This window comes from Argopecten irradians, chromosome 2 (assembly GCF_041381155.1).
Source record: "Argopecten irradians isolate NY chromosome 2, Ai_NY, whole genome shotgun sequence".
Taxonomy (NCBI): domain Eukaryota; kingdom Metazoa; phylum Mollusca; class Bivalvia; order Pectinida; family Pectinidae; genus Argopecten; species Argopecten irradians.
In genome coordinates, this window is record NC_091135.1 from 29589732 (window position 1) to 29617358 (window position 27627).

Consider the following 27627-nt stretch of genomic DNA (forward strand, 5'->3'; position numbering starts at 1 on the left):
TCCTTTTTATTGATATTGGATGAATCCGGATTTGCGATGCAACGGACAAATTTATAGGAATAGGACGTATGAAGTTTAACGGGAGATAACTCAAGTTGAATCAAATAAGTGTTTAGTTTAGCGAGAGAAAGATAAAAAAATGTAAATAAACTTTATAAAAAGCTTCATTTTAAATGGTAATAATTCAGGCTTTGTAGAACACATAAACGAAAGCCTAATACATACACATGACCCGAGTAGACAAGTGGTCCCTGCAACATCTGAACAATCAAATCAGAATGAAAATAAATGCCTCAATTCAGGTAATTGCGCCCAAATACAAAATTGTATGTTAAATCATGAATAATAATTAACTTTATAACCTTGACTTTATAGGGTCAAATATGCAAAAGGTTTCAATCGATTTATTTCCAACGACTACATGTACATACACCAAGCCATTGGCTATGACCTTTGTTAACTCTAGATCATTACCCCAAGATGTTCATCTTCTGTAACATATATCCATTAATGGCACAGAACTAATCACGTGGCCTTAATGAACGTTTGGGTTCAAAAGTAAAATTAAAGACAGAATATTCTTTTTTTTGTCCCCATCAAGGATTGCAGTTAGTCATAACACTGCAATTAGTTTTTATTGGGCCCAGCACCGTGATATACAGTATAGTATTAAATAAGTTTGTATCTTATCACCGATTCACCGAAGAATGCTGGCGGACAATTAATAATGCTCTGTGACATATGCTATCAGCCGCCCTAATACAGAAATGCTATACTTTTATGTTCACGTGTATTATCTGTTTTAATCAACAAATAATTCTGCAGACGAACTGTGAAGAACAAAGCATTTTATTATCAATATTAGCTTGGCAATGCACATACAATACAGACCAAACACACTTTCAAGTACACATGTGTCAAGGTTAAAGGCAACGACATAATAACTTTGAAAGGTCACAGTAAATAGGAATTAAAGGTATAATCAGGTTGACCAGGTGTTAAGAGGAATCATCTACGTCCAATAGTAAAAAATTCAATAACGTAATGCAAAGGTCAGCCATTATTGAGGTCATCCGAGGTCAGTAATGTAAGGTCACCCGAGGTCAGCAAATTAAGATAATCAAAGGTCAGTTATTTGTTTGGTCAATAAAGGTCAGCAATATGCATATGAGGTAATCAGAGGTCGGCTATTTTTGAGGTCAGGTCAGCAAAGTGAGGTCATCAGCAGTCAGCAACGGAAGATGTCATCTAAGGGTCAGCCATCTGAAGGAGCAGTATTTGTGTCATCAGACGTCACCAATATAATGTGAGTCATCAGCTGATAACGGTCAGTCAGATCTGATGTTTGTGATATTATCATTGAGGGAGCTGATAACGGTCAGTCAGATCTGATGTTTGTGATATTATGGTCTTCACTATTACGTGATGCCAATGAATTAATAATAAAACATACTTATATCTCTACACAAAGATAATTCATCAATCAGAAAGTTTGACCTTACAATGATGTCATTGAATTATCACTATTTACAGAGAATTTCTTTGTTGATACCAGTAACAGTTATCACACTGTTAATGCATTTTGGCATATCCAAACAATTAAGATCATAATGCTTTCACATGGATCATCATAATTAGTGTTTATATAAAACTATTGTAACATATCTCACTAGAATCATTCACCTTCTGGTAGGGTCAAGTAAAGGTCTTCTGGATTACCCTTTTCAATAAAACAAATTACTTGCCTTAAAGAGTCATGCATTTAAGGGCCTCTGGGTCACCATCTTTAGGGTCAATCAATTATGCATTATTTCCATTATGATCAAACAAATGAAATAATACTTATTTACCTTTAATACCAATCAACGGACCCATGGATTATCTTCCCTTAGTATCAAACAAATGACCCATGGATTATCTCCCCTTAAGATCATACAAAGGACCACTTGGTTATCTCCCCTTATGATCAAACAAAGGACCCATGGATTATCTCCCCTTATGATTAAACAAGACCACTGGATTATCTCCCCTTATGATCAAACAAAAGACCCCTGGATTTTCTTCCCTTAGGATCAAACAAAATAATCTTGGATTTTCTCCTCTTAGGATCAAACAAAAGACCTCTGGATTATCTCCCCTTAGGTTAAACAAAATACTCCTAGAGATTCTCCCCTTAGGATCAAACAAAAGACCCCTGGATTTTCTTCCCTTAGGATCAAACAAAATAATCTTGGATTTTCTCCTCTAAGGATCAAACAAAAGACCTCTGGATTATCTCCCCTTAGGTTAAACAAAATACTCCTAGAGATTCTCCCCTTAGGATCAAACAAAAGACCCCTGGATTATCTCCCCTTCAGCTGATGGGATATGTTACAGTAGTATAGATTTGATCCAGTTCACCAAATGTGTTGATTTGTTTATTATCTATTATTTTACAAGAATATTGCATGACTAAATGAGTCATGTGTAAACATAACCCTTGGATGGCATTGATCTTTATTATTTGAGTTTTTTTTTCTATTTGGTAAATAAACATAATTATAAAAATACACATAACAAGCTAATATATTTTCTACAAACTTTAACACTAACAATTACTACATATATACTGAAAGCTCTACAGACAAACTACATGTATACATGTGCAGACCAATATACTGCTGCTATACATGTATAGGAATGGCTATAAGAATGAAAGTGTTATATGCATACAATATATAATACATGTACAATGTATACATATGTGTAAAACATATAGAATTATCTGTGCATGAAATATATATCATCCCTTTTCTGAAGATTCATATTTGAAAGGTATATAACTTATCTAAATGTTTATTAAATTTAAAATAAGATCAATAAAAGCTAAATCTAAAATGTATGGCTTTTGATTATACACAAGGCCAAAAACTTTTACATCGTCTAGCATTTTTGGCTTGAATTTCAATGATATATTTTCCTTTTTAACTAATTTTGTTACCTCCTTTAGACTGGAAAAGTGATCATTTTTGCATTGTGAGGCATTTCATATACTCTATACACATAATAAATATAACATCATAAGGAGTACAGTATATCAGTCTTAATTTTTCTTTTTGATCTTTCGCAGTTAATCAGTGAAGAATTGCAGTTAAACAGAATCTGTTTTATGATGTTGGCAATGCTGCATCATGAGATAACTATTTTTCCGGTATGCTTCCCTAACAAACTAATTTTTCTGTCTTTAATTCAAGAATGGTATTTGATGATATCTTAGTTAACTGTTGGAATGAGTTTCTTATCTATAACTGTTAAATCAAAATAAAGGGAGGCTGCAACATCAAACAATACAAATGTAAATCATTTAAAACAAAACAGATAATTATAATACTAATGAAAATTAATAAAACATATATCAGTTTCACAAACCATAGTAGGGACTATATTGTATATATTGGACAAATTAAAGAGAATGATATATACATGTATATAATATATACAGTAATTCTTATTTATTTGTCACGAGAATAGCACTACAGTGCTAATAATTTATTTTGTTCTGATATGTGATGTTAAATAGATGTTTAACAACCAAAAATTAATATTCTTATAAAAAGTTTTTGATTCTAGATTTTACCTCATTAACAAAGAACAACTTACATCATTACGATTTTAATTAAATAAACAAAATAACAAAAAATGCTTTTATACTATCAAATATTAAACCAAAATCAGGGGAGACAATTTTTAAATGTTTACAAAATGAAAAAATGCTGAAAACAAAATATCCATGATAATGTTTATGGTAACTTTTGGGTAATCAAAAAGATATTGAAGTTATATGTCTATATTTACAGTTTGCACTGACATGGACTCAATAACCATGCTTTTTAGTATTATCATTATCAGTGTATAATGTTAGCACAACACGCGCTGCGATTCTATTGTTACGTGAATAGTTGATGGTGTAGCAACGTGGGATCATGACCCCACTTTCAGCGGGAACATATGAATGACTAGATTCCAATCAGCTGTTTAATCGAATTTGTTGACAATGGGGGGGCGGGAATATGTGTATTTTGATAAAAAATTGCAACTGCCGCGGGAATTAGTAATATTCATGTACTTGAAAAACTGTAAATATAAGGAATAGATGTTTATTTTGTTGAGGTTATGAGGGTATAATGATAAACTATTACAATGCACAAAATCTGTGTTGTTGCAAATGTTTTGAAAGCATCATATACTAGTAAGTCTGCCCGTGCCTTAGAATGATTTTCACAACTTAATTAATTTATCAAAACTTAAGGTTGTTAAAAGATTAATGAACAAAAATCAACATAACAAAATGTTTGCCCAGTTATGGCACATATATCTTTGACTTATGCAGCTTTCACTTTTTTTATACAAAAAATTAGGCACATCAGTAACTTGCATTAATATTGCTTGAAATGAAAATTGTTATTTAAATAACAGTGATGAATATTATTATAGAATTTCAAAATGTGTTAATGTATAATATATGCTAAATTCTGTTCAATGTTGACCACAATAATGCTACAAGAAAACAATTAAACTGATGTATTTATAATGGTTAAAGTCAATTTAACCTCAATGGGGTAATTACAAAATCAGTTAATAAATGAATGTAATCAATGCAAATGAAATGAAAATTAAGAAAAGTACTGATCGGAACTCCATCAACATCTATGTTAAATGACTTATATTTAGTGTGCAAACAAAATACTTTGAATAAAACAGTTTCTTGGAGTTTAACACGTTAGAATTAAGACCCACCTGTAAATAAAAAATTCTCTTAATTCATTAAGGTTTGAATTTAACAGAGCCTATATACATAAAGAGTATTTCCATACCAATTCTTAAACATTGACTATTTTAGTAAATACTGTATAAGAATAAAAACCATTGATTTCTCGAACAATATTTTACTAAAAAGCGTGTCTGTGTTGTTCTGAGTAACAAGTATGGTGAGTAAAATTTGTCGAGACAGAAAAATATTTTTTGGTAAGTACATGTACTTAGTTATTATATATATGTGACAAAAGTCATTAATAGGAGCAGATTTGACTAGTGTAAAATATAAAGAGACTATTTGTGATTTACTAATACACAAATGCTGTGGAATGACCGAAGTGTCAGACAAAAGCAGTGACCTTCATGACAGATTCTAATACCATAATTATCTACTCTAGTAGAACTTAGCCATAGATTGCTATATATTACATAATGGGTATAACTACATCAGCCCAAGAAAGTTCAGTATTTTCCTTAACTAAACAATTATATCAGGTTTTTTCTTCCTCTAAAACTAAAAAGTTCATTGAATACTATTATGATTGACTTTAATGTCAAGGAGTAGAACTACGTATACCAATGTCATTACATTAAATAACTTTACTATCTATAACACAAAAAAGATTACTAATAAGGTTTGTGCATTGTAAATTAATTAAGTAAAGATACAATGTAATATTCATAATGCTAAATAAAAAAGGCACAACCATGTCTTGTGCCTTAATTACCAGTAAAAAATGTATGGAATGTTTTATAAGCACTGTGTATGTCCTAACATAGCAATATGTGTCAGAAACTTATAAAGAATTCAAGCTAGAAATAAAAATACAATTAAAAAAGTAAATAATGCTGATATCCGAACATATCATATACTGTAAGTAAAAAAGGTACTATTTTATTAAGGTAAATAATGCTAACTGTATGTATATTTTGACAGGGAGAAAACATGCATTGATGAGACAAATTGGCTAATAACAGTTATGCCATCTAAAGAATAAACAAAATATCACAACCAAAAGCAGATTATACAGATAAGTAAGACAAACTTAAGATTGATGCCCTGAAAAAAGATAGTACAACCGATTTAAAACAATGATATTATAATAATAAATGATGCCAATTTATTATCATATTCGAAACTATTCTTGAAAAAAATGTTTCCATTTAGTTCCAATACATGTTAATATTAATTGTAGAAACCATTTATAAAATTTAACTTTAAATGAAGCACAGTATTTTTGGCGTTATCTAAATGCCTATCATATCAAATAATATGTACATGTAATTGGTAATGAACAATGTGAAATATTACATGCATAATATGAAAAGGGAGATAATCCTTTAATATGCTGACCATCTTTGAGATTTGATTAGATTTACTAGACATGTTTAATTGAAGGCGCATGTGCTACACAACCACAAAAAGTTTATTTTACTAAATTTGATTTAAAACAAGTACAGTCAACTAGGTGTTTTTTTTCAGTTACAAAATTTACATACTTTACACTTAAAACGTCATTATCAGATGAGAAAGGTTTGTGTACCTTATTTATCTTGATATAAAGACAAAATTTTGAAATTAATCAATTGTTCAATCCATAAAAATCGGTTGCATAATTTTTCCTTTACATGCAATACTGACTATGTTTGCATAAAGCAAAATAACTCCTTGCTTTGATCTATAAGAGTTAAAAATAGACTGGTATATTCTGAATCAATCTTATTTATGTATTTGTGCAAATGTTATTTTCTGTTGGAGGTGTAGCATTGTTAAATGTTTCTGTAACAATCTTTTTGACGCCTGTGTACATATCATGGTTGTAGTTCATAGAAGTTCACCAAAATCTATATGTAAGAGCCAGATAGCCAGCTAGCTTACTTGAATCGATTGTCAACAAATATTAAGAAAAGAAAAAGGAAAATTCATATCTTATTCCTTTTCTTAGGATTTCTCATTTCTCTGCCAAAGCGAACCTTTCAGGTAGATGTTCGATATTGATTTTGTTTTTCATCATCTTGAAAACAAAGTCATATTACTTTTCCTCACATAATCTGCCTGATATCACTTGTAATATTTTTGCGTATATCACTATCACAATATTGCCTGTTCATTGTGACATCAAGACAGACATACACAAAAAAAAAAAGATGTCAGGAAAATTGACGTGACAGCAGGATTTCAAGGACCATAGGACAAAATAGTGTCATCCGTTGGATTTTTGCAATAAATTATGGTGCGAGATTCTTCGAAATTATGTAATTGATCAGTATTCTCTAGAACAGCTAGAAACATTACGGGACATTTCGAAGATTTTAACTTAAAAGTGAAATTTGAATTTCTATAAATGAAATAAATACATATTTCACAAAATAATCTTATCAAAATGGCAAATTAAGTACAGCTGTAAGTCTAGTAAACTTCAGGTAATATTTTGTATTATGCAAAGAGTTAAAGAAAATGAATACCACCAGGATATGCTAAAGGTCTGAATTTAATGACAGGCACTTCAGTCAGTAGTACACACTGTACTTAGCTTGGTTTGGGCCAACTTAGTGTGAAAAGAGCGCCTCCCCCCAATCTATTTCTTGCCACATCTTTTATTTTCTAGCAACAGTATTATAACATATAACAGTTAATGTATACAATTGATACATTAACAATATATACAAGTCATCTCACCTAAAAACTATCATGATGCTTATTACACCTTTTTATCTAAAGGAGTATTCCTTATACTACATCAAACAGTGTGTGGAAATGTAACGCTTCGTTTAATTGTTTCAAATAAACAATAACATCCATGCCTCCGTATTATGCGTACAACATACTTTTTTATAATGATTAAGTATATATATTATTTTTTTAATTGCTCAGGAGGAGAGCAGCTCTCAAAAGAATTGATGCTATTATTTCTAATGTATGTAACCCTTCAACAAATTTAAATGACAGGGAGGGATTGACCACTCCTATCTTGACCATAAAACATATTGACGTCCATTGAGCAATTAAAATAATAAGTATTTTGGGTGATTGTGTACATCCTCACTTAACTAAGCTCTCCGTTTCTTCCTACTGTCTACAGACTTGGGATTCCTACTGAATGCTGGAGATCCATTGGTGACATATTTTCTTTCTTTCTCTTCCTCCTCCCCACCGGTCGATACTTCAGTATCACTACTTAGGTCTTTGAGCTGAAGTGACAAAATACAATAACTTAATGTAGTAATATACCTTCAAACACAGTAACATAATCTGGAATGGTCAGAAGAACCACTGACATTTAGATTAGAATATGAATTATTGATTGATTTAATATGTTTTGATTGGTTTTAAAAGCATCCTATCTAATAACAGCCTGGGTCATTAAAGGATATGCCAGGTTTAGGAGGAAAGCCAGAGTATCAACAAAAACCGGCTGATCTACTGTCAGTACATCCATGGTAACATGAAATCTCAACCAAGAGATGGAGGGCTTGTGGTACTATGTCCAGATATCTAATTCACTCAGCCACTGCCACTCAAATTTTGAAACACATATATGAAATATCACATGTCAACATGCAAATGGCCAGAATACGGAAGATCAAATTACCTAACTAATCTACTTCTATCGTCTGTTAACTTGTTGGTCAGGATATGGAATATCATGTGACAAAGCTAATCTATCTTTTTATCGCCTGTAAACTTGGTGGCAAGGATACAGAATATTACATGACAAAGCTAACCTACCTTTTTATCGTCTGTAAACATGGTGGCCAGGATACAGAATATCACATGACAAAGATAACCTACCTTTATATCACCTGTAAACTTGGTGACCAGGATACAGAATATTACATGACAAAGCTAACCTTACCTTTTTATCACCTGTAAACTTGGTGACCAGGATACAGAATATCACATAACAAAGCTAACCTTACCTTTTTATCACCTGTAAACTTGGTGACCAGGATACAGAATATCACATAACAAAGCTAACCTTACCTTTTTATCACCTGTAAACTTGGTGACCAGGATACAGAATATTACATGACAAAGCTAACCTAACCTTTTTATCACCTGTAAACTTGGTGACCAGGATACAGAATATCACATGACAAAGCTAACCTACCTTTTCATCGCCTGTAAACTTGGTGGCCAGGATACAGAATATTACATGACAAAGCTAACCTACCTTTTTATCGCCTGTAAACTTGGTGAGCATGACAACGCTAACCTACCTTTTTATCGTCTGTAAACTTGGTGACCAGGATACAGAATATCACATGACAAAGCTAACCTACCTTTTCATCGCCTGTAAACTTGGTGGCCAGGATACAGAATATTACATGACAAAGCTAACCTACCTTTTTATCGTCTGTAAACTTGGTGGCCAGGATACAGAATATTACATGACAAAGCTAACCTACCTTTTTATCGCCTGTAAACTTGGTGAGCATGACAACGCTAACCTACCTTATTATCGCCTGTAAACTTGGTGAGCATGACAACGCTAACCTACCTTTTTATCGCCTGTAAACTTGTTGGCCAGGATACAGAATATTACATGACAAAGCTAACCTACCTTTTTATCGTCTGTAAACTTGGTGGCCAGGATACAGAATATTACATGACAAAGCTAACCTACCTTTTTATCGCCTGTAAACTTGGTGGCGAGTATACGGAATATCAGGTAGGACCAGATGAGATGTAGTACTTGTAGAACCCAGAGGAGAATGTTGAGGAACCAGTAGGCTGGCCAGATCGGAACATGTTCCAGGGATGTGAAAGTGGCCGACCATACAACTCTGCAGGAGAGAAATATGGTAAATTGACACAAAAGTCTCAGATTTATGTACAAAGATTATTAATTGACAATATGCTAAAATTAAATATCAACTCTGTAAAATATTTAAGGTACATAACAAGTTAACATTGACATCAAATGTGAAGTAGAGCTCTGACTAACTTATCAAAGTTTGCCTTTATGTTGTAATCATCAATGACATATGAAGAAAATGGATTTTTCTATTTTAAAACTTGCCAGGTTTAGGAGGTGCAGCAACTTGTACCAATATAAATTACATGTACACACATCTTCACTGTATAAAGATTATTACCAACAACTGTCATTAAAATACCCTAGTAGTTAAAGCTGACAATCCAAGTTAAAATTATTAAAAAGATTTTTTTTTAAATAAGTATACTCATTGTTCAAGAATCGTTTATGAGACATTCCCCGATTGAGGACAGCCATTTTTGTTTTACATTCCGACGACTCACCGACCCCTATATAAAGCGCGTGAATCGACACACGTGCACTCATTCATGTACCCATACACCTAGCAGTCTACAGTATATATCACCTACAAATAGGTAAACAAAACCCTCACCTGTAAAACTATACGGGACTTTTTTTAGCAAGAAAACATATCAACTCCTCTAAGTTGTTATTTAGATGTTTCTCAAAATATAATTTCAATGCAAGTGAATAGAAATCCAAACAATAATCCGTCCACATTTCTCCACGTATATCATCGTACTCGATGCACTCAACTGACCATGTACACGTGACTACAAACCTGACCCGAACGAGCGACAACTATCAAGGACACACACGTGTCGATGTACATGTACGTTAAAAACTTGGTGTATATTGATGTGTTTTATTAGTTCGTATTGGACATATGTTGGGATATAGATGACAACACATTCATCTATTACTTCAATGAAATATTGTCAGGTGAGTGCAGTGTTTATTTTCAATCTGACATTGTTATTTGCAATATCGGGGCATGTGTATCTGAGACAAGACATGTTTAGAATGACACACGTGTGTCAAGTGTCCCGTGCTTTATATAGGGAGTTGGCCAGTGAAGGTTACTAAGCAGAGCAAAAGAAAAATGGCTGCCACTTCCTTAGATACCACACTATCATAACTAGGGGATGTCTCAGAAACAATTTTTGAAAAAATATTTCGTTAATATATATTTTTTTAAAATTTCAAATGCATGTTTTTAACTTGCATTGTCAGCTTTAAGCAGAGATAGCCATTTAATCATTATGTAACGAAGGGGCATAACTCTGAAAAAGTTAGAGGTATCTTGTTCCAATATAGATTATATGCACATCTATACCGTTAAGAATAATTGAACCATATGTCGTTGAAATTCCTACAGTAGTTTAAGAGGAGAAGTCTTATCTATTTTTTTACCACAAAGGGACATAACTCCAAAGCTGAGACATCTTGTTCCGATATAGATTACGCTCATCTATTATTTATCTATAATTCTATGATATTCAAAGTTTAACATCATATTCTATTACTAAGTATAGTGAATCCAGTACAGACATGATAATTGTAGCCATCGTCATGAAGGGTTACCTGAATGGGTAGAGATAAAGCCGAGTTATAATCCACACAACAAAGAAAATACCAAACAGTGTGTCAGTTAAGGAGGATTTCTTCACATAGTTGGCCATCTTAGCTCCCTAAAAACAATTGTGAAATAATTATTAATGATAACCAATGTTCTGTAATTTGTCATATTAAAACTTTAAAATATCACTGAAGAATACGACTTGTCAAAGAACCTTTTCCAATTGAACCTTTAGATTTATGTATGATTATATTTATCAAATTAGTAATAGTTCAATTATTTAGTTTATTTTCCAACAGAATACCTAGTGAAACCATTACAAGAAAGATTGAGTCATAACAAAGACATTTAGCTTTTTTTCATTTACTAAATGCAAATACATGTATACCATATTCGATCTAAAAGTGCCCAAGGTACTTAATAACTGAGAAAATTGTGGGGCGCTTAATGAAACCTTTAACAAATAATTATCACGAAATCCAAGATGGCTGCGTATTAGTCACGTTGTTTCCTGACCATTCACAAAATGCAATTTGTAGAACTATATAGGACATATGAAATTTCATTATATGTATATCCTCTATTTTTTACATCAGATCTTTAATCATTTTTGCTTTTACATCAGAACTACCAATATTTCAAAGTAAGCACATTTAAGAAAATTCTGTTCACATACATCAAGCCAAAAGTCGACAGCATCGTGGACGAGCAAGACAAGAACGCCGATGCGGACTTGGTTGGCAGCAAAGGAAAAGTATATAAGATTCATGGTGACAACATGATGGACGACGAGTTCCTTGAAGTCTTTTCTCTTGTGGTCAGTTACCAAGGTGAAGACAAGATTCCAGTAGAAAGCCATCTCTATAGTGTAGTACCAGTAGATATCATTTGGCACATGCTGGAAAGGCATTAATAACCAGTAAGTAGTGGATGAGCAAAGAAAGTCAATCATAACACAATGTTTTACTGTTCAATCAACTACTCAGTCATATTTTGTGCATAACCTGACGGTAACCTCTGCATTTATAATTATTACCTGATAGTAACCATGGTTATGATAATTACCTGTCTGTAACCTGGCTTTGTTATAATTATTACCTGTCCGTAACCTTGGTTATAATTATTACCTGTCTGTAACCTTAGTTATAATTATTACCTGTCTGTAACCTGGCTTGGTTATAATTTTTACCTGTTGGTAACCTTGGTTATAATTATAACCTGTCAGTAACCTTAGTTATAATTATTACCTGTCGGTAACCTTGGTTATAATTATTACCTGTCGGTAACCTTGGTTATAATTATTACCTGTCTGTAACCTTAGTTATAATTATTACCTGTCTGTAACCTGGCTTGATTATAATTTTTACCTGTTGGTAACCTTGGTTATAATTATTACCTGTCTGTAACCTTAGTTATAATTATTACCTGTCTGTAACCTGGCTTGATTATAATTTTTACCTGTTGGTAACCTTGGTTATAATTATAACCTGTCAGTAACCTTAGTTATAATTATTACCTGACGGTAACCTTGGTTATAATTATTACCTGTCTGTAACCTTTGTTATAATCATTACCAGTGTCTGTAACCTGGCTTTGTCATAATTTTTACCTGTTGGTCACCTTGGTTATAATTATTACCTGTTGGTGACCTTGGTTATAATTATTACCTGTCTGAAACCTGGCTTGGTTATAATTTTCACCTGTCTGTAACTTTGGTTATAATTATTATCTGTCAATAATCTTGGTTATAATTATACCCTGTTGGTAATCTCTGAGGTTATAAATATTACCTGTCGTACGTTGGATATCCAGCAATACTTAGCATCCCAGAAGTACGGCTTCTGAAAACAAAATATGCAACAAATATTGTAGGATTGAAATAATAGCCTCCAAGTTATCCAGCAATATAGAAAAAAATAAATAAAAAAAATGTATCAACATAACAGATATATAGGATATGACCAAGAAAGAAAAGTTGATCCTGTAAATCATATGTTCTCATTGTCAATATCCAAAATGGTTGCTGATCATGAACAGCGATTTTGAATCCAGTTTTTTAAGCCCAAAAAGCTACAAATACCAACACTGTACACCATGGTTACACAGCATGTATTAATGATGCGACTTAACTTTTTTTTTTACATGTGAGTTGTCTTACAAAATGTCTTAGAAACTATATACCGGGACGTGCATGTCCTCCTTGGTACCGGTGGAAGACCCTATCTATATACCGGGACGTACATGTCCTCCTTGGTACCTGTGGAAGACCCTATCTATATACCGGGACGTACATGTCCTCCTTGGTACCTGTGGAAGACCCTATCTATATACCGGGACGTACATACCCTATCTATATACCGGGACGTACATGTCCTCCTTGGTACCTGTGGAAGACCCTATCTATATACCGGGACGTACATGTCCTCCTTGGTACCTGTGGAAGACCCTATCTATATACCGGGACGTACATGTCCTCCTTGGTACCGGTGGAAGACCCTATCTATATACCGGGACGTACATGTCCTCCTTGGTACCGGTGGAAGACCCTATCTATATACCGGGACGTACATGTCCTCCTTGGTACCGGTGGAAGACCCTATCTATATACCGGGACGTACATGTCCTCCTTGGTACCGGTGGAAGACCCTATCTATATACCGGGACGTACATGTCCTCCTTGGTACCGGTGGAAGACCCTATCTATATACCGGGACGTACATGTCCTCCTTGGTACCGGTGGAAGACCCTATCTATATACCGGGACGTACATGTCCTCCTTGGTACCGGTGGAAGACCCTATCTATATACCGGGACGTACATGTCCTCCTTGGTACCGGTGGAAGACCCTATCTATATACCGGGACGTACATGTCCTCCTTGTACCGGTGGAAGACCCTATCTATATACCGGGACTCATGTCCTCCTTGGTACCGGTGGAAGACCCTATCTATATACCGGGACGTACATGTCCTCCTTGGTACCGGTGGAAGACCCTATCTATATACCGGGACGTACATGTCCTCCTTGGTACCGGTGGAAGACCCTATCTATATACCGGGACGTACATGTCCTCCTTGGTACCGGTGGAAGACCCTATCTATATACCGGGACGTACATGTCCTCCTTGGTACCGGTGGAAGACCCTATCTATATACCGGGACGTACATGTCCTCCTTGGTACCGGTGGAAGACCCTATCTATATACCGGGACGTACATGTCCTCCTTGGTACCGGTGGAAGACCCTATCTATATACCGGGACGTACATGTCCTCCTTGGTACCTGTGGAAGACCCTATCTATATACCGGGACGTACATGTCCTCCTTGGTACCTGTGGAAGACCCTATCTATATACCGGGACGTACATGTCCTCCTTGGTACCGGTGGAAGACCCTATCTATATACCGGGACGTACATGTCCTCCTTGGTACCGGTGGAAGACCCTATCTATATACCGGGACGTACATGTCCTCCTTGGTACCGGTGGAAGACCCTATCTATATACCGGGACGTACATGTCCTCCTTGGTACCGGTGGAAGACCCTATCTATATACCGGGACGTACATGTCCTCCTTGGTACCGGTGGAAGACCCTATCTATATACCGGGACGTACATGTCCTCCTTGGTCCGGTCGGTGGAAGACCCTATCTATATACCGGGACGTACATGTCCTCCTTGGTACCGGTGGAAGACCCTATCTATATACCGGGACGTACATGTCCTCCTTGGTACCGGTGGAAGACCCTATCTATATACCGGGACGTACATGTCCTCCTTGGTACCGGTGGAAGACCCTATCTATATACCGGGACGTACATGTCCTCCTTGGTACCGGTGGAAGACCCTATCTATATACCGGGACGTACATGTCCTCCTTGGTACCGGTGGAAGACCCTATCTATATACCGGGACGTACATGTCCTCCTTGGTACCGGTGGAAGACCCTATCTATATACCGGGACGTACATGTCCTCCTTGGTACCGGTGGAAGACCCTATCTATATACCGGGACGTACATGTCCTCCTTGGTACCGGTGGAAGACCCTATCTATATACCGTGACGTACATGTCCTCCTTGGTACCGGTGGAAGACCCTATCTATATACCGGGACGTACATGTCCTCCTTGGTACCGGTGGAAGACCCTATCTATATACCGGGACGTACATGTCCTCCTTGGTACCGGTGGAAGACCCTATCTATATACCGGGACGTACATGTCCTCCTTGGTACCGGTGGAAGACCCTATCTATATACCGGGACGTACATGTCCTCCTTGGTACCGGTGGAAGACCCTATCTATATACCGGGACGTACATGTCCTCCTTGGTACCGGTGGAAGACCCTATCTATATACCGGGACGTACATGTCCTCCTTGGTACCGGTGGAAGACCCTATCTATATACCGGGACGTACATGTCCTCCTTGGTACCGGTGGAAGACCCTATCTATATATACCGGGACGTACATGTCCTCCTTGGTACCGGTGGAAGACCCTATCTATATACCGGGACGTACATGTCCTCCTTGGTACCGGTGGAAGACCCTATCTATATACCGGGACGTACATGTCCTCCTTGGTACCGGTGGAAGACCTTATCTATATACCGGACGTGTGACGTACATGTCCTCCTTGGTACCGGTGGAAGACCCTATCTATATACCGGGACGTACATGTCCTCCTTGGTACCGGTGGAAGACCCTATCTATATACCGGGACGTACATGTCCTCCTTGGTACCGGTGGAAGACCCTATCTATATACTGGGACGTACATGTCCTCCTTGGTACCGGTGGAAGACCCTATCTATATACTTACATCCCATAGAACATATAGACCGACAAAGAAGCTGGATAAGTAGAACAGGAAATGCCAGCTGAAAATAGAGAAACAAAGATCTGACACTGCAGCCACAACAATCATATACCAACCTTTCCGTCCTATCAAAAGGCATATGATAAAATCATATCAGAAAGATCTGTACTTAAAACAAAATGTATACTTTTAGCTCTGGTCACTTAGCTAGAAAAAAAAAGAGATTTTATAAGGCCATTTCAAGAGGCAGGTTTGCCCACTTTTTACTTTAATTTGCTACTTCGATATGGTGGGAGATAGAAAAATCTGTTAAAAACATACCAACACTTCAAGAACTCTTTATTATACTTTACATGTATTCCCTAAACTTTGTATACTTTATTTGCACTCCCTGAACTTTTTATACTTTACCATCACTCTCTGAACTTTTTATACTTTACCTGCACTCCCTGAACATTTTATACTTTACCTGCACTCCCTGAACATTTTATACTTTACCTTCACTCTCTGAACTTTTTATACTTTACCTGCACTCCATGAACATTTTATACTTTACCTGCACTACCTGAACTTTCTATACTTTACCTTCACTCTCTGAACATTCTATACTTTACCTGCACTCCCTGAACATTTTATACTTTACCTGCACCCCCCAAATATTTTATTCTTTACCTGCACTCCCTGAACTTTTTATGCTTTACCTGCACTCTCTGAATTTTTTATACTTTACCTGCACTCCCTGAACATTTTATACTTCACCTGCACTCCCCTAACATTTCATTCTTTACCTGCACTCCCTGAACTTTCTGTACATAACCTGCACTCCCTGAACTTTTTATACTTTACCTGCACTCCCCAAACATTTTATTCTTTACCTGTACTCCTGAACATATTATTCTTTACCATGCACTCCCCGACATTTTATTCTTTACCTACACTCCCTGAACTTTTCATACTTTACTTGCACTCCCTGAACTTTTTTATGTTTTACCTGCATGCACACCTTGAACTTTTTGTTCTTTACCTGCACTCCCTGAACTTTTCATACTTTAATTGCACTCCCTGAACTTTTTATGTTTTACCTGCATGCACACCTTGAACTTTTTGTATTTTACCTGCACTCCCTGAACTTTTTCATCCTCCCTGGCATTTCCTGACTTCGCCTGTGTCTGAACCATCTCTGAATTTGTCTTTCTGTCAAACTAGTCTTTTTGGATAATTCCTTGCAAAGCAAAACACAATTTATAATACAGTTACATGTATACATTTATAATGAATTTCATTATTGTTGTATACCAATATTGTAAAACAATTTCATGATCTTCACATATGTCATGTAACAATGAAAATACACGTATCTGCAACACAGAATGCACTATTGGAGAAGGAAATGAAAACTTTCAAAAGACAGCTAATAACTGTCTAGCAGAAAATAAAACTGTATCGCAATAAGTTTTACCCTGTAAACAAGAGATCCCAGAGGGATCTTGGCGCCCACCAAAGAATGATCTATGTTTGATAATGGAAAGAGGGATCTTTTCCCTGCTTTTTAAATTTTTTCAAACATACTACATATGAAATTTAAGACAGATCGCTTCATTACTTTCTGAGAAACAGTGGTGAAATCCAAGATGGTGGCCGCTTGGCCATCTTGTTGACAGACTAGTCCCAAAGGTACTATGCACAACTAGGGCCCAAGGGGAACCTATGCATGGAATTTGAGAGATATCCCTTCAGTGATTTCTGACAAATAGCGGTAACTATCAAAATCCAAGATGGCGGCCAGGTGGCCATCTTGTTGACCGATAAATGCAATATGCACAACTAGGGCCCTAGGGGAACCTACTTGTGAAATTTGAGAATGATCCCTTAAGGTACTTTCTGAGAAATAGCGGTAACAAACTTTAGTTATCTAAATCCAAGAAGCGGGCTGTCGGCCATCTTGTTGACCTATCAGTCCCAAAATCTTTATGCCCAACTAGGGGCTAAGGGAAACCTACTTATTGAATTTGAGAGAGATCTCTTCAATACTTTCTGAGAAATAGCGGTAACAAACTTTAACTATCAAAATCCAAGATGGCGGCCGGTCGGCCATCTTGTTGACCCATCAGTCTCAAATTGCTATATGCACAACTAAGGCCCTAGGAGAACCTACATATGAAATTTGAGAAAGATCCCTTCAGTACTTTCTGAGAATTAGCGGTATAACAAACTTTAACTATCAAAATCTAAGATGGCCGCCGGTCGGCCATCTTGTTGACCGATCAGTCTCAAATTGCATTATGCACAACTAGGGCCCTAGGAGAACCTACATATGAAATTTGAGAAAGATCCCTTCAGTACTTTCTGATAAATAGCGGTAACAAACTTTAACAATCAAAATCCAAGATGGCCGCCGGTCGGCCATCTTGTTGACCGATCAGTCTCAAATTGCAATATGCACAACTAGGGCCCTAGGGGAACCTACATATAAAATTTGAGAAAGATCCCTTCAGTACTTTCTGAGAAATAGCGGTAACAAACTTTAACAATCAAAATCCAAGATGGCCGCCGGTCGGCCATCTTGTTGACCGATCAGTCTCAAATTGCAATATGCACAACTAGGGCCCTAGGGGAACCTACATATGAAATTTGAAAAAGATCCCTTTTGTACTTTCTGAGAAATAGCGGTAACAAGAATTGTTAACGGACGGACGGACGGAGGACGGACGGACCACGGACGAAAGGCGATTTGAATAGCCCACCATCTGATGATGGTGGGCTAAAAAGCAAAAGGCCCAGAGGACCTGTATTCTTCACTTGATTTGTTATATACCAAGAAATGATCATAATACAACTTTGCTATTTATTTCCTCAAAGATTTTAAAAATTTACTTCTAGGGCCCCACCCCTCCTGCCCCATAGGGGTCAGAGCTGAGATTTATAAAAACTATGTTGCTCTTTCCCTAAAGATATTTCATGCCGGTTACATTCCATTCAGAAATATATGACTTATAATTTAATACTGTATATAATAAGTAGTGATTTAAAGGATTTAGCACTGTATATATATCACTCCCGAGTCCTGGCCTTCCTGTCCCAGGGGGGTCAGATCAAAGATTAATACAAATGTCACGCGGTTTATGACAGATTCACATTCGGACATTTTTGATATTATTTATTTGTTTTGATCTACTCGAACATACTCAATATTCTAAGTTTAGAAATAAAATGCAAAGCTTCATTTTAAATATAGCCGTTTCATAATAGTTATATATTATTTTAACATATTTACCTGTGTTTCTTTTAGATATAATCCTTCTTAGCACTTCTCAATGCCGGTAACGCTTGCGTCAAATAATTAGTGACTATTGTATATCACATTTAGACTAAGTGCTCTTTACATGTTTGTTCCTGTATTTTTTGTATAATATCATTTTGTATTCACTTTAGGCCTAGGTTTGGAAGTGTAGAGTTGGATATTTCTCCGCTCCGCACTCGACTGTAATAAATCAGTATATATATAGAAAATTTCATTTTTGGATTACTGGTATCCTTTTTCAAAGACTACATTAGAGTTATTTTTCCAATACACTAGCTGTATAGCGCTGTGAAATAAACACTTTCCCTTCCCTAAAGATGTTTCTTGTCAATGTTGTTTAAAATCTGTGCAGAACTCTATGACTAGTAGACATCTACATTATATGTACAACATTTGCTTTCTTGTCAATGTTGTTTAAAATCTGTGCAGAACTCTATGACCAGTCGTCATCTAAATTATATGTACAACATTTGCTTTCTTGTCAATGTTGTTTACAATCTGTGCAGAACTCTATGACTAGTAGACATCTAAATTATATGTTCAACATTTGCTTTCTTGTCAATGTTGTTTAAAATCTGTGCAGAACTCTATGACTAGTAGACATCTAAATTATATGTACAACAGTTGCTTCCCCTGGAGTATTAAGGGTGTTAAGGGGTAATGTTTAAAGTTATATTGCATGCTTATTTCACTGTAACAATATATGTCACTTAAACATTTGATGTTTGAACATTGACATGTAACTTGATGATTTAGCTCCCTAAAAGCATATGTCTGTCCATAAGAGAGTCGGAATTTAGGGATGATATATTCCTGGTTTTGAATAAAGAACCTTCAATTACATGTTCAGTGACTTCGGATTTTGTCAGATTCTGAATCCTATCACATGACTGACGTTCGACACGACCTGCACGTTGGTGAGCCAGGTAACTAGCGTAAGCGCACATGTGTTTGTTTTCCTTCTGACTAATATGAGCAAATCATGCTAGTATATGTCCATCCAATTAGCACATTGAAGCAAAATATTGTGTGTATCAAACATTGTAATGTGCAAGCTTATTTTTCTTTGTAGATCCAGTCTGCTGATGTCAACCACATGTTTTGTTTCTGAAAAATTGTTGACATTTTCTCTGTTACTAAGAAATTGTTGTGACAATGTTCGGAAGAATTCAGAATAATTCGGCATCTTTTGAGCCTATTTTTCACATGTACACTGCACGTTAAAAGATTTTTTACTTTCATAATAAAAAATACTCCCAGTGCAGCAACTTTATAAAAAAGGGTAAAATTAGAAAGTTTAAAACTCAGACAGACGGAGAAAAATATGCATAACACTTAAACAGTTTTCACTATGACAAAAAACAGCCAAAGTTATAGACCATACAACTTTAAAGATGCTCCACCGCCGACAGAGCATAAATGATATTCATCATTTGAACAATAATTGGTGTTCAATCGTGTATATAATAGTCTAATTAACACAAAATATAATATAAAATAATTTATTTTGCCTCTGGTACATGTGCATTCAGTAGTTCATTCCATACAGGATATAGTGGTACAGAATTTTTTCGGGATGCAATTAATTATTTTTCATATTTTTAACTTGAAGTTAAATTAGAAGCTCAAACTTTTCAATGGTGGTAATGATGTAAAGTAAGTAACTTTTGTATCTGAAGAAATATACTAAATCGTCTGCTCCTGTTTTTAATAGTGAAAAAATACCATTTTGTCACCGGTGGAGCATCTTTAAATAATTAGATAGATTAGTTCAACATAGTCATAAAGGCATTTCAATCCTAAAATTGTAGTCATATACAACATCTGCATACAACCAAATAGGCCGAGTCACTAAAAATAATGATCAGTCAGCATGCATGGAGACACTAAGCTATAATTACCTGGACTTGGCTTTGCTCTGGGAACTTATCACTCATATACACAGCTTCAAGAGTAGGATTCTTTTCTACATAGTAAGTTTTCTTGAAGGTCAGGCCCATGTACTTGGCAAATGGTACCACCAATAATCTGGTAAAAAAAACTCAAAACCATAAGCAATCAAAACGAATCATATATGACACGGCAAAAGAAATTGATACAGATCTTAGTGGTCATACTACAAAAATAACAATTTTAGTATCTACAATGAATCTCATTTTACAATAGTTCATTTCTGCAATTCAAAGGTACTTAAGGGATCCTAAATGCATGAGTACATGTATACATTTTACATCAGATTTTATGAAACAAGTCTAAGGAGTTTTTATTTTGCCACCCTTGGCAAGCAAACATCTAAACTGTGAGACAAGTTTCATAAAATCTCATATAATATAAAATTGACACAATATTTTAACTTATCATTGATATTACACAAATCATCCAATCCTAGGCAATCTTAGATAGGCAAATTATGTACATGTATAAGTTCCCCAGGAAATGAAGTTCAACCTACATTTTTAGCCCACCATCTCTATTTCTCAGAAAGTACTGAAGGGATCTGTTTCAAAATTCATATGTAGGTTCCCCTAGGGCCCTTGTTGTGTATATTGCATTTTGGGGCGGATCGGTCAACAAGATGGCCGCCAGACAGCCATCTTGGATTTTGAAAGTGAAGGTTTGTTATCGCTATTTCTCAGAAAGTGCTGAAGGGATCTTTCTCAAATTTCATATGTAGGTTCCCCTAGCGACCTAGTTGTGTATATTGCGTTTTGGGACCAATCGGTCAACAAAATGGCCGCCAGGCAGCCATCTTGAATTTTGATATTTAAAGTTTTATTATCACTATTTCTCAGAAAGTATTGAAGGGATCTTTCTCAAATTTCATATGTAGGTTCCCCTTGGGACCTAGTTTTGCATATTGCGTTTTGGGACTGATCCGTCAACAAAATGGCCACCAGGCAGACATCTTGGATTTTGATATTTAAAGTTTGTTATCGTTTTTTCTCAGAAAGTACTGAAGGGATCTGTCTCAAATTTTATATCTAGGTTCCCCTAGGGCCATAGTTGAACATATTGCGTTTTGGGACGGAACAGTCAATAAGATGAACGCAAGGCAGCTATCTTGGATTTTGATAATGAAAGTTTGTTATCGCTATTTCTCAGAAAGTATTTCATGGATCATTCTCAAATTTCACATGTAGGTTCCCCTAGGGCCCTAGTTGTGCATATTGCAATTTGGGACGGATTGATTAACAAGATGGCCGCCAGGCAGCCATCTTGGATTTTGATATTTAAAGTTTTATTATCAATATTTCTCAGAAACTAGTGAATTGATTATTCTCAAATTTCACATGTAGGTTCCACTAGGGCCCTAGTTGTGCATTGCGATTTGGGACGGGTTGATCCACAAGATGACCGTCAAGAAGCCATCTTGGATTTTGATAGTTGAAGTTTGTTACTGCTATTTCTCAGAAAGTACTGAAGTGATCTGTCTCAAATTTTATGTGTAGTATGTTTGAAAAAGTTTAAAAAGTAGAGAAAAGATCCATCTTTCCTTTGTCAGACATAGATCATTCTTTGGTGGCCCCGGCGCCAAGATCCCTATGGGATCTCTTGTTAATATATATAGATTTACACAGGGAACCTTGCATTTGTTGGATGTACAATTGTAACATTAAGTCGTGATAATAGATATTTTGAAGTTGTAACTGACAGTTATTAATAAACTTCTAATTTTTGCTTCAGAAACACATTGGGCATTGTAAGTTTTTCTTTTATAACCTCATCCATCTAGATCTGTCCTTCAACCATCTGATCAGCAGAGAAAGTAGAGAAGTAACTGTAAGTCTATAAATCCACTCATACCTTGTAAGGGCTGGGATCTAACTATAGCTGAATTGTTATCTTCACAATACATACACTACTATTATAAATAGAAGCTTAAGTTAAGCCACTTCATTCTTGTTTAAATACTGTCAGCGGACTCAGCGCACCTTGAGTTCCAACTGAACAGGAATTAAAGTTCAAATTATGTCCATCAATAATATATTATAGAAAGGTATTCACTCAGCTTATCAAACAACTTCCTGTTTTTTTCCAGTTGATCTCTTAATTAATACATGTATCATGATGTTATAATCTTATTTGAAAATAAAAATATCACAAAACTGCATAATGTCTTATAATAATTTACGGTGGGCTGACATGTATGAGCTTTACATTTTGTAATCTTAATAAAAAGCTGCTCGAGTAGTGTGTGAACATGTGTGTTAAAAGATTGTTGAGAGGATCGAGGCAGGGGATTGATATCAGGGGGAGGGAAACCATGCAGTATATTGTTAACCATGTAATAGAAACTAGAAAGATATGCAGAGTTTACTCAATTGTTATGGAGAATAGACTATCAAATTGACAATTACAGAATAACCACATGTGATTAGGAAAGGTCAATTAATTGAGACTTAAATTTAACTCAGTCAAGTAATTAACCTATAGATGGTCTATAAATTAAATAAATAATAATTAGTTTATTAAAGTGTCATGCATTGATCAACATAAAATACATTGTACAATACAAAATAATACATTGATCAATACCCAGCCAGTATGTATATATATGGTTGACTTAGGACACTCAACACATGCAGTAATCAGTTGTATTATAACCAAAGTTAATCATATATAAAAGACAATGTAACATTATATCCTAAAAAGTCATACAGCTTATATACATGTCCTTCAAAGTTGGTAGCCTAGTACTGCCCCTTACATAGGACAGGGCTTATATTATATACCGCTGAAAAACACCCACAAAATCACCAATGGTCAAAGAGATAAAATATATTGCTATATATGTCTAGCAGTGCGTGATCATACATCAATGTACGTTGTTACACTTAAGTTATGTATCCAAAACTTCCAAACAGAGCAATTGAACCTTAAAATAACACAAGCATTGAACATGTCTAATATTATATCTCATTATTATACCAGAATAAGCCATATTTGGTTCTATACATTGCTGTATATTCCACTTGAATGATCCTCATATGCAAGACATTAAATTCTGTGTACTAGCTAGCTGTTCATTTTGTTTGTTTGATTAATTAACACCCTATTAATCAACAGCCAGGGTCATGTAAAGACGTCACAGCCTCCCATGCGGTGTGTAGGGTGTATGTATATATAGTGTACATGTTAGGTGTGTGGTTAAATGGGAGACTGCATTAAAACCCATTGCTGCAAATGCATAAATAATGATCAAAATTTGCAAAAAAAATCCCATGACCACATAATGCAGACTTTATATGAGTGTTCATGGCTGCATGTACCCAACTGTACCAATTATCTGTATACACCTTTGATAATATATAATTTGGTTTTTATTATTACAAATTACACTGTAAATCAAACAGGTTTGAACTTATCAAGAATATATAATCAATTAAGACATACATGAAGTTGTACACATAATTAATAAAATTTGTTTTACTTAATTCTCTGAAACATATTTCATTGGTCGATTCTTCCTCATATGTATGATAATACATGTATATCAACATTCAGTGTATTTCTTTTACATTTATATATATATATATACAGTGTAATGTCTTGACATTCACATGACAGATACAGAAACTAGCGACGTAAACAATAAACACTTTCACATACACTGGAATGAACATATTATACTGCATGTGCTTGATTATTGATTTTGGTTTATTTGTAGTTGAATTGGACTGGGCCAATCATTGGTGACCAGGTTGCTTAATGAGTAGATCGAGTAACTAATTCATCTAACTAGTTTTTGGAGGTCTCTGGTTTAAACCTCTATCTGACTGTGATATTTCTCTTCTCCACATTAAAAATGATGAGCTTACCAAATCCTGTTAAAGCATACAATGTAGTATATAAGGTAAGCTTAGCAGGCCAGGGGAAATGTCGTGATTCAATGCTGTGTCTTCAGGGGTAAAGACTTGGAGAGGTGAAACGTAGCAGAATATGAACTGGCCCAATCGTCGGTGACCAAGTACATACAGTCAGTGCCCATAAATAATACCGTACATAAAGAAAAATTTTACCATATAGATACATGTATTATTAGCAATTTTACATTTTTTTTTTATTTTTATTATATTTTCCATGCCACATTTATCCAGAAATATCAATAAGTTTTTATGAAGCCATTTTACTATCAACAACTATAGACAAAAAAGGAAATGGCAGCGTCATCAGACGTTGTTTATATAGATAAAATCATTAACAACTCCGACATATTGGAACACCGAAGAGCATTTTCATTATTTCAAAATAAGCCCTAGGTAACTAGCTTTGATATATAACATTGCTATTTTAAACTTTAAAGTTTGTTACGTTTGCAATTGATTTCTGAATAGGAGTTTTTAAAAATATAAAATTACTAAGAATACAATTGTAGTAAAAATTGATTGTGTACTGTATTATGGCCACTGACTGTGTTGCGGGTGTCCACATTTCGTCGTTTTTTTTAATTGTTTTTCCTCAGAGTTGATTTTTATTGTTTGATTAACAGTCTAATGAAAGGTTTTGTCATATTCTTACAAATTTTAATTATACTTACAGAAGTTAATCAGCCTACGGTCTGATACCGTGGGTCGCATGATATGAGTTGCATCGTTTTCCAAAAAAAAATGTCTTTATGGAAATTTTCGACCAATCAAGAACCTTTCTTAGCACTTCGGGAGATCGAAAGATAAACACCAACATGGCAACCTCCATTGATTATGAAGAGTGTGTTAGAAATACATTTTTGATTTGAAGCTGAATGAGTTCCAGACTCAAGCAATCGATGCCAGGGAAAGGCATTAAAGGATTGTCATAGCTGGGTCAAATGTATATCGCTTATAGTTCAGTGTTGTGTACCCTAGTATATCGTACGTTAATTACCATTTACAGGGAGCATGTCCTGTTTACCTGGGTGTCTATTTATAGTTTGTCCATTTGTCCTGAAATTGATGTCCTGTCAGTGAGTCATAGCTTGTATTTTGTTTGTTGACTTTGTTCGGTTTGCGTACATGTATGTTTGTGCGTTCAAGCAGGAGTATACATGTATGAGTTAAATTGGTCTGTGATTGAGTATATAATGCAATTGTGTACAAGGGTGTTATTTGGATGAGGATTCCTTTTTAATAACAGTTACACAAAATAGCTCCAAAATAGCACTTGTGTTGAGCATTATGAATGGTCGATATATTTAGACATTTAACTCTGATTCCCTGTCTAGTGACCCAGGGTATAGGTTTTAAATGGAGTGTAGTGGAGTTTAGACACTGGGTGTTCGAGCGACTGCTCAATCAGTTGCTAGAGTAACTGCCATGTCATGGGTAGCGTTCGGAGGTCCTGGTTCAAACCCTGATTTTCGAAGTATTGTAACAAAAAGCTGTATTAAGAATCGGCGTCATGATTTTCTGTATTGCCTTTCAACTGACTTAGTTCCGACTCAAAATGTTTACAGTTTTGTAAATAAGGAAATAATAACCATATATACATACTGTACTGTATATGTACATAACGACGACATGTTTTAAACAGAAATAAACACGCTAATTAGGAAATATGAAGACATGCAATGATATATGACTATACGGTACACAAGAATGTAGGCCATGAGCTTACATGTCATCCTATCGAAACACGTGTGTTGTGCCTACCTGTCGTAAACATAACGGACTCCAAGCAGAAAAACGCCTAATAAGAAGCTCGGAAGCAGTAAATGTTTTTCTAGTGGGTAGTATTCACCGGGCGGCGGGTTTTCAAACTCGTCCCATGTAATATTTCCAGGTAACCACACCCTTTCGTTCCAGAACCATTCTCGAAATGCTTGCACCGTCGCCATGACTGTTACCGACTCTACTTCGAATCCACGTCATTCGAACGCTTCAAAGATACAGCGCGCGAATTTTCAAACGTTATATGTGCCATAACTGGGCATTTTTCCCACCAGTAATCTCACTGTATGGGCAGAAACATATATACATAGAGATTGGCAACTCCTCCAATTTTACGATCGGCAGATGTACCTCTGTATGTGCTTAGGGGTTTTTAGATAAACTCTTAAATAGTTGAATATAAAAGAATAACTTTGACATGTTGTAAACTGTTCCGTAATTTACAGATGGTTTGAGTACGATTTTGGATTAAAAATGATATTTTAACTTATTTATTAATAAAACAAAACGCACTTCCGGTTTTGAATGCCTGATTTTCGAAAAATCAGGTAAAATTGCTTATTTTTGTGCTTTCAAAAATCATATTAAATCACATCAATCGGGAAAACTGATCAAATCAAACCATGATATAATGTTAAAACTTTGTGTTGATGCAAAAATATCATGTTTAAAAGAATTCACTTAAAAGTAGTTAGCCAAGGCAAAATGC

The 27627-nt window shown here is 35.4% G+C and overlaps 1 protein-coding gene across 1 annotated transcript; it reads right to left on the reverse strand.

The window, feature by feature from the left end:
- Window positions 1–831: 831 nt before the first annotated feature.
- LOC138315078 (ceramide synthase 2-like) lies at window positions 832–27095 on the reverse strand. Its single transcript, XM_069255813.1, has 9 exons — window positions 26901–27095; window positions 21174–21300; window positions 17087–17193; window positions 15975–16032; window positions 12945–12995; window positions 11831–12052; window positions 11160–11266; window positions 9423–9582; window positions 832–7986 (listed from the first exon to the last, which is right to left on the reverse strand). The coding sequence occupies exons 1-9, from the start codon at window positions 27083–27085 to the stop codon at window positions 7846–7848; spliced, it is 1158 nt and encodes a 385-aa protein (XP_069111914.1). The 5' UTR covers window positions 27086–27095; the 3' UTR covers window positions 832–7845.
- Between the last annotated feature and the right edge of the window lie 532 nt (window positions 27096–27627).